Genomic DNA, 16,038 nt, shown 5'->3' with positions numbered 1-16,038 from the left:
TCCAGAGCAAAGTGTTAAATCAAGTCTAATTGGTTTAACATCAGGAGATATTGTAGCTGCCTACTGTTTGGCTTTTCGGCAGACGGTAAAAGGCATTACGGTGCGGCGGTCTTCGTGGACATGGGCGGAAGCGCATTAAGCACAGCCCCGCGTCCCCTGCGAGCTACCATGACTCACCCGTCAAGGTACACGGGATCCGCCGGGCCCGTTTCACGATCGTCCTACAGGGCCCGGACACGCTGCCTTCATACGTTGCTTGCTCGTGCTTACATCGCTAACGTCCAGAATGACGCACACCCATCATGCTCATCTACCCTACCAATAACGACCAATTATCTTATTTTGTGGTTCAAGCTTTTATCCAGAGAGGCCCGCAGTGGTGTTTTTTAGACAACAGTATGTTTGCTATTCCGCCCATTAAGTGCTTCACTCGCAAGCGTGACAGACGGGGGACTCGAACCGACCACCTCCAGGTTACACGGCACACGATGACGCCGGAGAAAACTGCAAAAATCTGGACGGCAAAGCAAGGAAAAGAAATTTCCACAGGAACGCATGGGTCCGACAGGCCTCCTGCCAGCCGCCGTGAGAAGAAACGGCGCACCGTGTTACACGCATTTAAATTATTCGGTAAACACCTCCATGTTGTGTACACTACATATGTCTGGGCTCGTGTCTCTCCTTAATGGCCAGCTGGTCACCAGCACGGCTCCTCGCTGCCAAAGGGGCCGAACAGGCGGGCGGCACGATTACAGGCCCGGTGCGCCGCAGCGCTTCCAGGACCCATTCGTTAAATTGTCCGTGTGAAGTGGCGGGAAATTATAATGGGAGTCGTGGGCCAGCGCGGGCAGGGAGAGCGATACGGCCCCCGCTGAAAGGGAAGCATTAGCTGAGCGCGAGAGGAGCACATGGAGTCCAACAAAAGAGAGCGCGGCAGCGGCCGTTAGCAGCCATTACTCACGATATGAGGAGAGGGGAACTCTCGCTGTAATTACCACGCTCTCTCTCTCTCGCTCTCCCTCGTTCGCTCTCCCTGCTGAAACAGTCATTAACCACAATGGCAGCTCGGCTACTCCAGCCACGGCAAATTATACCGGCACAGCAGCTGCCGGAAAGGCCGCCGCGCCACGAGGAAACGGTCGCAATTGCCGTTATCTGCTGTGCGGGTACTGCCGCGAGGGGGTCTTATCGCGAAATCTCACCTACCATGATACACAAAACAGGAATCGGGCTCCGAGAAAAAAAGTCTAAAAAAAGGTAAGGCACGCGAAGGAAATGTTTTGCATGGCTGAGTGCAAAATTACAATAAAGAAACTCATTTGTTAGGTATTTGTTTGACACACCTGCGATTTGCACAGAATTATTTCCATCGGTGACCGCCACGTAGGTACAAGACCACACCAGAAATTCCCCTTTATTTTAAGTTTTCGGCCTCATCTTGTGTGAAGTTGCAGGAGTTCAACCCCGAAGCCCCGGCGGAGGCAGCATTTGCTTACATCGGCGGTCTCTGGGATCGTATTCAAAACTGATGGGATGAAGCATTTTCACATTAAAAACCCAGGAGTCAAATTAGGTTTCTCACACCAAGTTCCAGTTCCTCTCACGCAACGCTCGCACATCAGCATGCCGATCTTCCGCAGCACCTCGCGGGCTCGAACTGCACCGAACGTAACCGGTCATACGACGAGCAACCCGGAAGACCCACGAGCTCCAGAACCTAAACCCACAACCCAACAAATGAGAACTGGCAGCTCTACCCTTCACTGTGTTCGCCGCTGTTCTCCACAGTTCCGTTGCGATGTCCCTCCAATTTCTCCCACAGCTATCAGATGATCGAAAAAGGAAAAAAAAAACACGTTGGCACTCACTCGGTTACAATTATTAGCAGGATCATTTCCTTTCACTTAAAACTCTGCAGATAAATGGAACAGAGCAGAGGCTCAACTAGACCGGGCCAACCACTAAGCTAACAAGACTGAATCCAGCCGCTACACCAATGAAACCGCATTCAGCCCAGTTAACAAGACCAAGTCTGGAACTAACCCAACAAGACTTGATCTGGACACTAAGCTGACAAGATGGATCGGGCCGCTGCATCAGCGAAACCATATGCGGATACTGAGCTAACAAAATCGACTGGGCCGCTACACCAATTAAACTGCATCTGGGCACTAAGCTAAGAAGAGTCGATCGGGCTGCTACTTAAGCTAACAAGACCAGTCTGGACGCTGAGATCACAAGGCCAGGTCTGGATGCTAGGCTAAAAAGGCCGGGTCTAGAAACTAAGCTAACAAGGCCAGATCTGGACTCTAAGCTAACAACTCCATGTCTGGAAGTGAAGCTCACAACAAGAGGTCTGGAAACTAAGCTAACAAGAGTCGATCGGGCTTCTACTTAAGCTAACAAAGACCAGCAGTCTGGACGCTAAGGTCACAAGGTCAAGTCTAGACCCTAAGCTATCAAGCCCAGGTCTGGAAACTAAGCTAGCAAGACCAAGTCTGGACACTAAGCTAACAAGAGTCGATCGGGCTTCTACTTAATCTAACAAGACCAGCAGTCTGGACGCCAAGATTACAAGGCCAGGTCTGGACACTAAGCTAACAAGGTCAAGTCTAGACCCTAAGCTATCGAGGCCAGGTCTGGAAACTAAGCTAACGAGACCAGCCTGGACACTAAGCTAGCAAGAGCAGTCTGGACTCTAAGCTAACAACTCCATGTCTGGAAGTGAAGCTCACAACAAGAGGTCTGGAAACTGAGCTAACAAGGACGGGTCTGGATGCTAGGCTAATGAGACTGATCAGGCCTCGGAGCTAAAGTCTGGACCCAGCTGCTAACCTAAAGCTGTTATACTAATGAGACTGGATCCAGCACCAGGAGAACTTTGCATCCGCACTTCTCAGAGCGTTTAATTGCCCTGCCGCTATAGCCGAGGTGTCCGTCTCTGACAGGAAGGAGGTTGGGACACCTCCCTCACCTGCCCGTGAGGAGACACACCTGTCAGGCTGCACTTAATCAGGGCGGTCTCTGTTGCTGGTCGGAGCGATGCACTTCCACGCTGAAATTAAAATGAACTTTCTCACCACCGATGGGGGGGGGGAACGCTGTCATTTCCCTTCCCCTCATTAATATTCTGAGGTTAAGAGCTTTTCAGCGAAACGTAATTAATTGAGGCTGAGCCGACAGTAAACAAGCAATTTCAAATTAAAGTGAAATGACGGGAGCGTCGTTTGTAAAATGTGAGCAGATTTTGGCGACAGATAAATGAAGGAAAATGTTAAGGGGGAAAAAGTGATGAAGATATTAATCTTCACCTGTCTGTGTCAGCGTGCCACTCATCTCGGCCATGCTGGTCTCCATTCTCTGCAGATGCTTCTTGTCCTCCTTGCTGCCCACAATGAGAGGAAGGATGTATTTCTGCAATTAAAAAACATGACACACTGTTAGCCGTCTCAGCGGTGACACAACACACCTCCCGCGTGTGCCGCTGTGCTGTACGTCTCAGGGGGATTACAGAATCAAGTTCTACTTTCGTGCAGCGATGGGTGCTTGGCTTCACGAACGGGGCGCTCACTTTTACCGGGAAACAATGGCTCTGTCTGTCCAGGCCACCCGAGCAGAACACGCAGACAGACACACACACACACACACACACACACACACACACACACACACCTGCCGGGTCTGTCGGCACCTGAGACCTACAGATGGTACCTGGCCGGCTGACGGTGGCCATGTGCGCGCCCGCACCCCCCAGGGACAGGCTGAGCAATGAGTCTCTGCTCTCGCTAATCTGGACCTATTGGCCACGACGGCTGCAATAGCAACTCATCCTTCATCGCGAGGCGAAATGCAATGAAGGGGTGGGGTTTAGTGATGGTGTGGCAAGGAGTAAGGATCACCAGTTCGGCAGACCTTTCTACCCCTGCGTTCACAACCAGGTTTTATTTAAAAAAGAAAAAAAACTGAAAACCCATTCAGCATGCAGTTTTCCAGTTCTGTTTGTACTGCGCTTCGAGTCTGCGTGGTACACCCTCCTGTTGAACTCAGGGTTATGGCTAGGCTCTGGTTCAACTGTCCGCTTGAACCCATGACTCATTTAGTTGGCATGATGCTCTCAATTAAAAACATCTTCAGATAGACAGACTGACTACTTGATGCTGGTGAAAACTGTACAACGGTGAGTAAAACTTGTAAAAGCGTAGTAGGGTAACCCACGTCAGCAGTGGACATGGTGAGCGTGGCCAGCTTCCTAGAGGGACGCCACACACACACACACACACACACACACACACACGCAGAGAGAGAGGAAAGGTTATTGTGGTGCTGCGCGGGGCGGCGGCGTGATTGAGTGCGAAAGCGTGACTGAGCCGAGCTACGAGTCGACATGGGGCCATCCGGCTGCCTTTGTGACTCAGCCTGCTCTCAGTGGCGCCCAGATGAGGACGTTACATCTTCACCTTTCATCTCCTGCTTGCGTCTGGAACTCATCTCCGCCGAGGGAAGGCCGGGCGGCACACGTGCGCAGCACGAGGGAGCCAGTAAGGGGAGGGCGCGGGATCCAGCCGAGGCCTCGGAAATCCGAAGGACCCTGGACAGGAGGCCTGGACCACCCGGCAGAGCGAGCTCGTGAACTCGCACCACGTTTTACTCGTCCCGTTTGACGGAGGAACTGCTCATTGAGACGGCCAGGCGGCGACCCGCAGCCTCGCGGCCAACCGCGAAAGAAACGTCCGTCAAGAGTCAGCGCCACGCCGGCCACGACAGCCACACCCCCAGCTGTCAATTCCTGTGCCATCAAAACCTCCGCGCCCCAATTTTTCAAAAAATGCGCACGTTTAAATGTTGTTATTAATGTTGTTATTAATCACTGTAGAGGCCTCAAAAAATAATTGCAGTTCGCAAAGTAATTAATTTTTCGGAAAGTAACGGAATCTAAACGAGCGACTCGATTGCTGGAGAAGTGACTTGATGAAGTACCCAGAAAAAACAGCAGCGACGAGACTGGGAATTGAATTGTAAAAAATAGCTTTTTTTTTTTTCTCCCGTGCAGCGTTTCCCGTACATTCAATCTATGTTCAGCAACGCTGAGCAGGTCGTCACGCGTGTTCCTCCTCGTTCGCATTTGTATCCAGAGACGCCCGGCGTGCGAAACGGTCGCTCCGCGCGTGCGGCTCATGCTGAGCCATGGGCCCCAGCTCCAGCGCGCCATTCGCTGCGGTGCGACTCAATAGCTGGCGCGCAGGCCAGCGTCGGAGCGCCGCGCCGTCGCTCAGGGGTCAAATTCATTAAGTCCCGGCGCCCGCTGCCCGTCCTCGGGGTGGCTCCTCAGGAACACGCGACCCGGCACAGACAATTGCCTGTCAGAGCAAAGCCGCGGCGACCGGCGCCTTGACACGAGTCGGGCGGGGGCGGGTGGGGGCCCTACCACAAGGACTGCACGATGACGGGGACACACGGCACCTGTGTGAGGACAGCGTGGCAGCGCAGGGCCGGAGCGAACGAGATGCTCAAAGCGGTTCGCACAAAGCCACCGTGCTCCCGAAACGCTAAACGAACAACTCATTAATAATACAGTAATAACCTTTACGCATCACCTATTCAAATGATACGACACGGACGTTGGGGTCAAAAACATTTGACTGCGCTACATCATATTTACCCTTTTAAAACAGTGCGAGGGCCGACGCAGGGAACCGAGCGGTCGGAAATGAAGTTGCGGTGACCATATGTGAAAGCGGTCGAAAAAAAGAGCTGCTAAAAAAAGTTCTGATGTCAATTTCTGAGATTTGAGCAATGCAGTGCTATGAAAAAAGTAATACCAAAAAAGCAAAAATGTTGCCCAATCATCGTGCGTGGTATTCGGGGTCTACAGCTCAACAGCAGTGGGCCGGTGGAGGTGAGCTGTCAGTGCTGCTTGTTGTTTACGTGCAATTTTCTCAGGATCAATAGTCTGTCTGTCTGTCAGTCACTAAATGTGCCTGCATATCTCTCCCTCCATCCATAAAAACCCGATCGCAACCTTTAAAACCCAATTTTACGTTCTTTGAGTGCCAAAGGCTCAATTTACCAGCAAAAATCCCAGAATGCTTCTCTCCTATTTCAATATTCGGCGCAGCAGTGCCACCCTGGGCACCCCGTACCGGCGGGCTGTACAGCTGTACACGTGCAGGCCGCAGCGGTGGGAACCAGAGTGTTTGCAGGGGTACGAGTGTCAGCGGTAACGGCGAGGGAGGGAGCGACCGCCGCACGAGTAATAACCGTGTCGGCGGGAGGCACCGGGAGCAGCGACAGCAGCCGCAATGAGAGCGAAAGGTGCGGGAGGGCGACAGCCTGTACCCGCTGTGCCGCTTGGCTGGCAGGCCCCGCTCTCACAACCGCAGGCATGGGCCTCGGGGGGCGGCGATGAGGATGGCGGGGGCGGCAGCGGGAGACGCAATAAACACTTTAAAGGTTAAAAAGCAGAAAGCAGTGCGGACGCCGGGAGCCGAGTTAATAAAGGGGCTGCTGGGAGCCCTGTTCACACGCCGTTGTGTCATTTAAATGAAGCACGTGCCTCGAGGGAGCCGCTGAGCATATGGCCCAACGGCGGCTTCGGCCCTCGGGGCAGCGTGGCCCAGATGGGGCCCCGTCGGGGCACGTCGCCTCACCGGCGCCATCGCTGGCGGAAGGAAGTTGGAGGGAAAACGCGCAAGGGCTGTTCGCGGCGCTGGCTTCGTGGCACCGATGGGTTTACCACGCGTGATGCGTCTGACAGGCCGCGCCATGACGCAATGGGAACGCCGTCCACCCTCGCCCTCGTCCCCCTATTAAGAGGGCAGCAGCGGAGTCCACATGCAGCGCCAGGGCTGACGTCTCAGCGTTTAAGGAGAGGTTGAGCAGGGTGCACCGGTCGGGGGCGGGGGCACACAGGATGCAGTAAAACACAGGGAGGGGCTGTAATGGGGTACTGGAGAGGCTGGGGGATGAGCTCACGTCCGTGAAGCAAGCCAGACCCCAGCAGCAGCGCTCCGCACGTCATCCCACGGTGCATCCCTCACCGGCACGCTGGGCTCGAATGGAGCTCCCTAGCTAACGTCAGCGTAGCAGTAAGAAAGCCTAGAGCGGGAGGACGCGCATCCGTCAACGTGGTCGTTGCGGTCGGGCCGAGGACGTACCCGGTACAGGTGGTGGAAGCCGACCGCCATCCCCGCCATTATGACGGCCAGAGCGCCGTAGTCCCTCCACCGGTACCCAGGAGAACCTGCAGATGCAAACAGATCCCTCGGTTAGAGCTGAAAACAGCCCGTCGTCACGACCGGCAACATCAGCACCACCATCATCAGCAGCCAAAGAGCTTCCAAACGTCACTTCGTCCCGCAGGTGATCTCCAGGCCCTGCGCGCACATTTAATACTCCAAACCTGGTATTTTCGACACTTCGGTCGTTTCGTCTCAAATATGGGCATCATCCATCTCAGGTGACGACAACAGGACGGCGATGGAGTCGCACCGCAGGCGGACAGCGAACCCAGTCCAACGTGAACCCGTGTTCAGCCCGGGATTCTGCAGTATTTTCCCAGGGATGGGTCTTTTTAACATTTTAAACTATTATTTGATTTCTCAAGGCTGTATTTTACTAGTAATTATATATTTTTAAAATTACATTTATCATTTTTGTTTTATATTTGCATTTCCCCAGTAATTAGTCATGAAAATTTATTTTCTATCACGAATGTTTAAGCATTTCTCAGTGAACTCTTTCAGCTTCTATGATATTATGAGCCTGTGGGGAAAAAAAAAATCTTATATATTCCATAACTTCCATAACTGGTTAAAAAAAAAACTTTTTTAAATACTTTTAAATACTTATTTTGCCTCCTGATTTTATCTAGCAGCATTGCAGCTGCTGGTCTTCACTTGAGCAATAGCGTGTTTGCTGCTTCTTCTCAAATTCAGTTTTTTGTCCCGGGAAGTTGGGTTCGATGAAAAAAAAAAAAAAATCAACCACTTGTCATCTCGTGTATTTATCGCCATGATATCCTGGTGTCTGACAGTTTCTGAAAACTTGCAAATCTCCACAAAAAAAGCAAGAAAAAAAAAGGTTTCCGCTTCACGCTGTGAAATATGAGTCATAGCAGCACTTTACAGAGAAGAGCCCAGAAGAGGAAAAGCACGTCAGCATCGGACCGCAAACACGAGCGCCGGATCCCAGGAAGCGAAGCGCATCTCTCGGCGCGCAGCCGCCCGAGCGCTGAGCGGAACATCGCAGGACCGCACGCTCTACAAACCATTCTAACGTCTATTTATTCATCTGTACACTCTTATTCAAAGCGATACACCACTATCTTTCTACTGGACGCCGGAGCACTTTCGAGGGTAGGAAGCTGGAAGGAACCTGCTGTGTGCACATCCAGTGCCTCTAGCACAGTGTAAGTGGCATCGTTTACCTTTACTGTTTTTACTAATTTTACTGGAGCAACTGAGGGTAAGTACCTTGCTCAAGGGTACTGCAGCCTGCGGTGAGATTCGAACCTGCAACCTTTGGATCTCACTTATTTCTACCTGCTCTATGCTGGGTGACACTCCGACTTCTCCGCTGACGGAAACGTTTCCTGGAAATTGAAGTCTTCACGTCCCCACTTGACCTTGAGTGCGAGAGACACATAGCGTCCATGCAGGGTAAGCCCCCCCCCGCATTCAGGATGTTGAGATTGTGACTCAGGCGGGTGGGCCTCTCCACTCGGCAGCTCATCTCCAGGAAATTTACACTTTGGGGATCTGGTTTTAAGTTCTAAATGTCGTGGTGCCGAAATTCAAGGAAAAAGCAACGAAAACAAAACGGAAAACAAGACGACAATGTGACCCAGAAAAAAAAAAAAAGCAGTTTGTTACACATAGCGGCCAAGCAGCACAGTGACACGTGTCTTTGTGGACATAAAGTGACAAAAACGCAGTCGTCCCAGACTTGCTGCCTCTAACATCCAAACCTATCAACACAGTTCATAATAATAATTAGCAATAATAATAATAATAATAATAATAATAATAATAATAATAATCATGATTACCTTACCTGCATAAGGAACAGTTAACCAAAACCGTTACGTTAACAGTAAAAGTTCACAACAACAAACAGCTAATAATAACCTTATTAATAACAGTTATTTGATGGCCAGGCCCAAAGGAGCTTAGGGGGTCTGTACGCTAAGCTGCTTACGACGATTTACCCAACTATACAGCTGGGTGATCTTTTACTGGAGTAATTCAGGCTGAATACCATGCTCGAGGGTACTACAGCAGCAGTACGACTTGAACCGGGGACATTCGAGCCTAGAGGCAGCGGTTCTAACTACTACGCCACCCGCTGCCGCGGAGACCGCCACTGCCTGTCACAGGTACTCCGCTCGTACCGTCCAAAATCGTCAGCACTTCATACAGCTGGAGGCTCGACCACCCCGCGCGGCACCGCTTGGTTCTACACGACACAGCGACCTGCCATTAGCACACCGCACCGAAGCTGCGCGCTGCCTCAGCCGCGATAAACGACGTGTCAATATAATCTGACGCCTAAAACCTAGACCTCATCACCGCGCGTGAGCAAGTGAGTCTGGTACTTCAGCATCTTTCTCAACAGGCATGTGGTGGCGGTGGAGAGCTCGCGAAGCGGCTAAGGAACCACCGTGGCAACGGCCGAGGAACAGATGAGGGGTCTCTGCGAACGGAGAAAGATTCAAACCTGTTGCACAAGGTGGAAGGCGATGGAGATTCTGCTGAATTCAATTTAATTTCACAGAACTCAGCAGAGCAACAAAGAGCGCTGAACAAAGTTACTGTAAGGAATATAATGTTACAGTGTGCAGTAACAACTGGTATAGTTACCAAGAACCGGTCCATGCCAACCAGGGGGGCACGGTGGCATGATGACACAGCGAGTAGCACTGCTGTCTCACAGCGCCCGGGTGGCGTTCGCGTGCTCTCCCCGTCTGTGTGGGTTTCCTCCGGGTGCTCTGGTCTCCTCCCACAGTCCAAAGACGTGCTGTTCAGGTTCACCCATAGTGTGTGAGTGACAGAGAGAGTGTGTGTGTTTCACTGATGTATGGATGAGTGACCCATTGTAAGTAGTGTATCTAGCAGTGTAAGTCACCGCGGTGAATAAGGTGTGTGGGCTGATAACACTACAGAGAGTTTGTTGGAAGTCACTTTGGATAAAAGCGTCTGATAAATAAATGTAAATGTACAGTTAACTAGAGAGTCAGGCTGTTGGCAGGTGAGGAGAGGAAAACAAAAAATGGTTTGGCTCCCAACGGTAAACACAGGAAGAAAAATAAACGTGTGGAAGTCCAAGTACCAGTGGGTGCCCATTCTACCGTAGGGACGGGGGAACTGTGTGGACATATCTGATGCAATAAGACACGTACAACCGTCAGGACCGTAGACTATAGCCTATGGAACCTACATTCGTAGCCCAGGCCCAAGGCTGCGGATCGCAGTTGTCGGGTTCCGGCAACACAGTACCGTGGAGCTACTGTGGGCCTCGCCGGGGTGGTGAGATCAGGTGAGATCGTCAAAATAACAACGAGCCTCCACCGGGAAATCACCCGCTCCACTGACCCACCCCAGGTGTTAAGGGACAGGAAGCACCCTGAGAAGCGAGCGGGGAGGGAGAAGAAGCCAAGAAGCGTTCGCGGACGTCGGCATTACGGGAAGACGATCGTGACCTCGGAGCACCGCGACGGTGCGCTTGGTTTCAGAATTGCACGCGGCCTTTTCTGAGACGCTCCTTTTGCCCACGCCGTAATGGAATGCGACAGCGTGCCGACGCGAAAAGCCTACTTTTCCCCGGTTTACACACCTTTCGTACGTACAACGGCCCGGTGCGATGCGCAACGACGGCCCGATTGATGAACGGGCGGCGCGGCGGCGGCACCGATCCCACCGCGGCCCGACCTCCCCCCTCCCGCCGGGGCCCGGGCCCACCTGCGATGAAGCGGAGAGGGGCGCGCGGGACGAGGAGGTGGAGAAGGCCTGTGGGCTGTGACAGAGAGAGATCGCCGGGCCACGTCGCCGCGCATATGAGCAGCGCTCCCGCGCAACCATTTGTCTTCTTTCTCCCCTCCTTTTTCTAATTAAGATTTGTGTCCCCGGTAATCCCACAGCCCAGTTTCCAAGGATATGCCTAATAGCTTGTTTAAACTAGTCAGGTTGACGGATGCTTCCGGCAAATAATCTAGTGTCAAATAAATTATATTTTGTGTAAAAAATTACGGCGGCGACTCACTCAAATATAATTTGTCAGATTTATCGTTGTTTCTGCAAAGTTTGCTTCTTTGGAATTACCTGAAACTTTTTTTTTTCCCCGGGAAATCCTGGGAATTAAGGGTGCCGACAGTGGCGAGGCGCGGGGCAGCGGAGGGGACGGCAGCTGGTGATCCGGAAGGGGGGTTGCGTGAATGATTTTGAAGGCCCCCCCCTCCAGGCAGGGCTCCCACCCCCGCCGCAAAGATGAAGAAGCTCTGAACCCTCCCACTGAACGCTGGATCGATGGGCTTTGGCGTTAATTCTGATAGCCTTCCTCTCCGGACACCCTGCGCCGCGCAAGCGACGTCATGAGTTCATCGAGGGTCCGTCGGCGAACAGGCCTCGCATTTTCAACACACCCTCTTACAACATCTTTAGCGATTAACAAAGAAACATCCCATGGCATCTGTATCCGCATCACAACACAAGAACACAAACAACCACGTTTCAAACATCCTTTAGTGTTTTACGCACCGTTCGCACTTTTACTAAAATCACAGCATATAAAAGGTAAAAACGCCGTCAAGATGTTTAACAAAACGATACTTGGATCGAGAATAAAGACCTTACGTTGAAAAACACGTCAACGAGGGGACGTGGAAGGACGGCGTTTCCATAAACACACACGTTCGGAACGAAGACGCGCTTTGCGGCAGAGGCCCCGAGGAAGCATTCTTCTCATTTCACATTTACGTCACGCGGTCCAGAGCGGCGCGAGACGACAGACCGTTACCGTTCATCCACGTTCTGACACCTGATGTGACACGCGTGTCGAATTCCAAAACCCGTTGCTGGGCTTCCATTCCAGGTTCATGGGCAGCGCTTGAGGACAACGATGGCAGGAGACTGCAAGAAGACAAAAGCCTACCCAGCAGGTCTGGAGCTCGCTGACCAGTGCAGTGACCATCAGACCTTGAGTTCGCTGACCAGCCCAGTGACCACCAACCCTGGAGCTCGCTGACCAGCCCCGTGACCATCAGACCTTGAGTTCGCTGACCAGCCCAGTGACCATCAACCCTGGAGTTTGTTGACCAGCCCAGTGACCATCAACCCTGGAGTTCGCTGACCAGCCCAGTGACCATCAACCCTGGAATTTGCTGACGAGCCCCATGACCATCAGACCTAGAGTTCGCTGACCAGCCCAGTGACCACCAACCCTGGAGCTCGCTGACCAGCCCCGTGACCATCAGACCTTGAGTTCGCTGACCAGCCCAGTGACCATCAACCCTGGAGTTTGTTGACCAGCCCAGTGACCATCAACCCTGGAGTTCACTGACCAGCCCCATGACCATCAGACCTAGAGTTCGATGACCAGCCCAGTGACCATCAACCCTGGAGTTCGCTGACCAGCCCCGTGACCATCAGACCTAGAGTTCACTGACCAGCCCAGTGACCATGAGGCCTTGAGCTCGCTGACCAGCCCAGCCTTCAGACGTCACCATGACCGACTCCTGCGTAGGACAGCGATCCTGCCGCGACGCTGTCCCTCCTACTTCCTCTTTCCCTCCGCCGGGAACCTCTTCTCACGGTATCACTCCATCAGAGCGGTCACTGCAGCTGTGGATTTATTGGGTTCAGAGGAGGCCTCGCTGTCCTTCCGCAGGCTGCCGATGGAGACGGGGGGGGCCATTACCGCGACAGAGATGGATGCAGGTCTCTCGCCCATCGCGCCTTTAACAAGGACGCCGGAGGTGGAATAGCACCCCTCTTCACAGAGTGACCCCCCCAGCCCCTCCCCACGTGTGGCTGTCCCTCATTATGCAGCCCCCTTATGGGCATTTTGATACAACCCCCCTCCCCCCGGCAAAGCCCCTCTGCGGTGGGACTGCACGGCCAGCCCATCAACATCCGCTTTCATTACAAAACATGAGATGGCGGCCGAGTCAAGGACGGAGCGGCAATAAAGGAAGGTGGAACACATCTGGAGCCGCTGTCGCCGTCACCGTCGGCGCGCAGGTCCAACACGGAGTGCGGCGGGACCTCATTCCCAGACGGCGCAATAAAGATACAGGTCGCCGCTGACCCGCCTCGGTGAAGAGGAGTCCCGTCCCCCCCAGACAGAGATCGCGCTGCGTTCGCGCAAACAAAGGGTCTCTCGGCGAGCGTGAAATAAGGGCTCCGTGTCACCGAGAGCGTCAGCGAACGCAACTGTGCTAGAAACGCCATGAACCCGGGATGCAGACGCGCCAGGACTGCGCAACGTGCGGCCAGCGTCTAACACAGGGCAAAAAAAGGAACAAAAATAACGCAAAATCGGACACTCTTCCGGGAGTTTTACTCCACGACCCCCCGCAGCGGTCAGGGAATAACGTGCAGCCGTCTCCACGCTGGTGCTTTCCAGATTCACCCGGGAAAACGCGCCGCGAAGCACTTTGTAACGGCGTCGTATAGACGTGTGAAGCGGGACGTAAAACGCGTCCGCGGACAAAATAAAGCACTTTTGGCTCGGATCACGACTGCGGGCTGCAGGGACGCTACGTGCGATTCTCAGAGAGCGTCGGCGCTCTTTCTCCTCTAAACGAGCTCGCGTTCCGTAGGGAGAACGTGCTGCACGCGGGACGCTCACCGTAGGGCACGGGGGCCGGCTGAGGGTGCAGGAGCGGGCGCGCGGGCCCCGGAGGGCCCAGGGGGGCCATGGCCAGAGGTTGTTGTTCGACGCTCCCCGAGCGCTGGATGGCGAGTTCCACCTCCTCATCGGTCAGACCTGGGGTAGAGAGAGCGACGGAGAGATGAGCGGGAGGAAGCGGAAAACATCAGGACACAGCCATCATTCCAAAACTGTCACTTACCACCCTCATCATCATCATCTGCTATTTATTCATTTAGCCAGTGATTTTCTCCAAAGTGACCTATAATGGTAGCTGCTTGTGGAGATTTATCCATCTATACAGGAACCTAAAATTTGTACATTTTCAAAATATTTACATTTATTCATTCATCTGACAGTTTTCTCCAAAGCAACTCACAACGTTAATCTATTTACCCATTTACACAGCCAGGTAATTCTACTTGAGCAATTTAGGGTAAATATCTTGCTCAAGGGTACCAGACCTGGAGGCGAGATTCAAACCCGCGACCTTTGGGTCCAAAGGCAGCAGCTCTAACTACTATGAAAAAGAAACAAATATCCAATGAGATCCTTTATAGACATTTACTTTTTTTTTTTTTTTTTTTTAATAAATTCGCCAACACGATGCTCCAAAGTAACGTACGCTGATTTACCCCTTTATACAACAGGGTGATTTTTACTGTGCCGGTTCAGGGTAAGTAGCTCGCGCGCTGCAGCGGGGAAAGCGACAAGTGGCCTTACAGTACAGAAAGAGGTACGGCAAAGAAAGGCACCCTGGTGGGAGAGAAGTTTATATCACGGAGACAAAAAACCAAAAGGAGAACTTACAAAAAGTCAATTACATGTATTATTTATGAAAAGCCCCTGTATGCAAATTGTTCATCTTATTAGAGACGATCATGAGCTACGTACTTTTACCCATTTAAACAACTGGGTCTCAAACCTGCAACCTTTCAGGTTCCACGCCACCTAGCGAATAAGCGGAACCTGTCCACCGACACGGCTATATTTCCCAGGTGGAACTTCCGGAATTCTCCGCACGAGGAAAATGCATTATTTTAATTTCCTCATTGTCATCTAAATTTATTACACAATTTTGCAAATGCCAATATAATTTAATCTTAAGATCTTTTTTAATGGTTTCAGTGATTATTATATTGCAAAAAAAGGCTCCCTGATGTAAAGGGGGAAAGAAAACTACTTTTGGTGTAATTCATGCGCTTTAATTCCCAAGCATCTCCGGCTCCTGGCGCGTCTCTCTCTTCCAACGAAGGAAACGCGTCGCAGAAAGAGTGAGGAACGGCCAGAGCCGAGGGTTCGTGAGGAGCGCGCGGTCGTGATTAGCAACCGTTATTTTCCAAACACTTCTCCAGAGTAACTTGCAGTGATTTAATCATTTATTACAGCTGGGTCATTTTTCAGCTACTGAGCGACTACTGCAGGACAGGACACGAGAAGCAAAGAAAAGGCAGAAACACCCAGCGTTCTTTAAATAATAAAACCCAACATAATTTAAAGTTAAAATCAGAGTCACATTAAATGGGTTCGTTCGGTGTCGTAACGGTTAATAACCCGGGCTATCAAAGACCCCCAGCAGCTGTAAACGCTCCCAGAAAAGTAATCCAGAAAGAGGTTTGTACACTACGCTACTTACGCTGATTGACCATTTATATAGCTGGGTAATTTTCACTGTAGTAATTCAGGGTAAGTACCGCGATCAAGTGTCTTGCAGTGGCGGTGGGAGTCGAACCTGGGACTTTTGCTTGGAAGGCGGTGGCTCTAGCCACTATGCCACCTGCGGGCCCTTTTCCCAGGGTTCACTAACTGGTGGGGACGTGTGGTCCATCGAGACCAGAGACCCCCACAGCGCCACACAATAAGACCAACAACCAGCGCTGACCGCAGTGGACCGCCGACCCCTGGTCGACCGAGCTGAAAAAGCCACGGAGGAAACGTTCACGGTCAGCTGGTGCCCGCTGTGTGGTGGGTACGGGGTTCGAGTCCTGCTTGGGGTGCCTGGGTGTGTCCCCACCCCCTTCGGCTCACCGTGACCCCGCTGGGGACAAGCGGTTGTTGACGATGGATGGATGGATGGAAGAAAGGAAATGTTCACCGCAAACAAGGGACGGCCTTGTCGCCGTTACACCGGTTTACACCCTCGTACACCGCATTCCCACACAGAGCCCTGTGTAG

The 16,038-nt window shown here is 52.3% G+C and overlaps 1 protein-coding gene across 1 annotated transcript in view; it reads right to left on the bottom strand.

Annotated features, from left to right (window-relative positions):
- The window catches only part of pex14 (peroxisomal biogenesis factor 14), a 59,817-nt gene that overhangs the window by 11,465 nt on the left and 32,314 nt on the right, over positions 1-16,038 (bottom strand). The window contains exons 4-6 of the mRNA XM_018733871.2: positions 13,843-13,980; positions 7,155-7,240; positions 3,312-3,414 (exon numbers count right to left, since the gene is read on the bottom strand). Of these exons, the coding sequence (XP_018589387.2) occupies positions 3,312-3,414; positions 7,155-7,240; positions 13,843-13,980 (327 nt within the window). The remainder of the gene's footprint in view (positions 1-3,311; positions 3,415-7,154; positions 7,241-13,842; positions 13,981-16,038) is intronic.

Source organism: Scleropages formosus, chromosome 2 (assembly GCF_900964775.1).
Source record: "Scleropages formosus chromosome 2, fSclFor1.1, whole genome shotgun sequence".
NCBI classification, from domain to species: domain Eukaryota; kingdom Metazoa; phylum Chordata; class Actinopteri; order Osteoglossiformes; family Osteoglossidae; genus Scleropages; species Scleropages formosus.
Note: the sequence above shows the minus strand (reverse complement) of the source record. Positions and strands in the feature narration are given on the sequence as shown.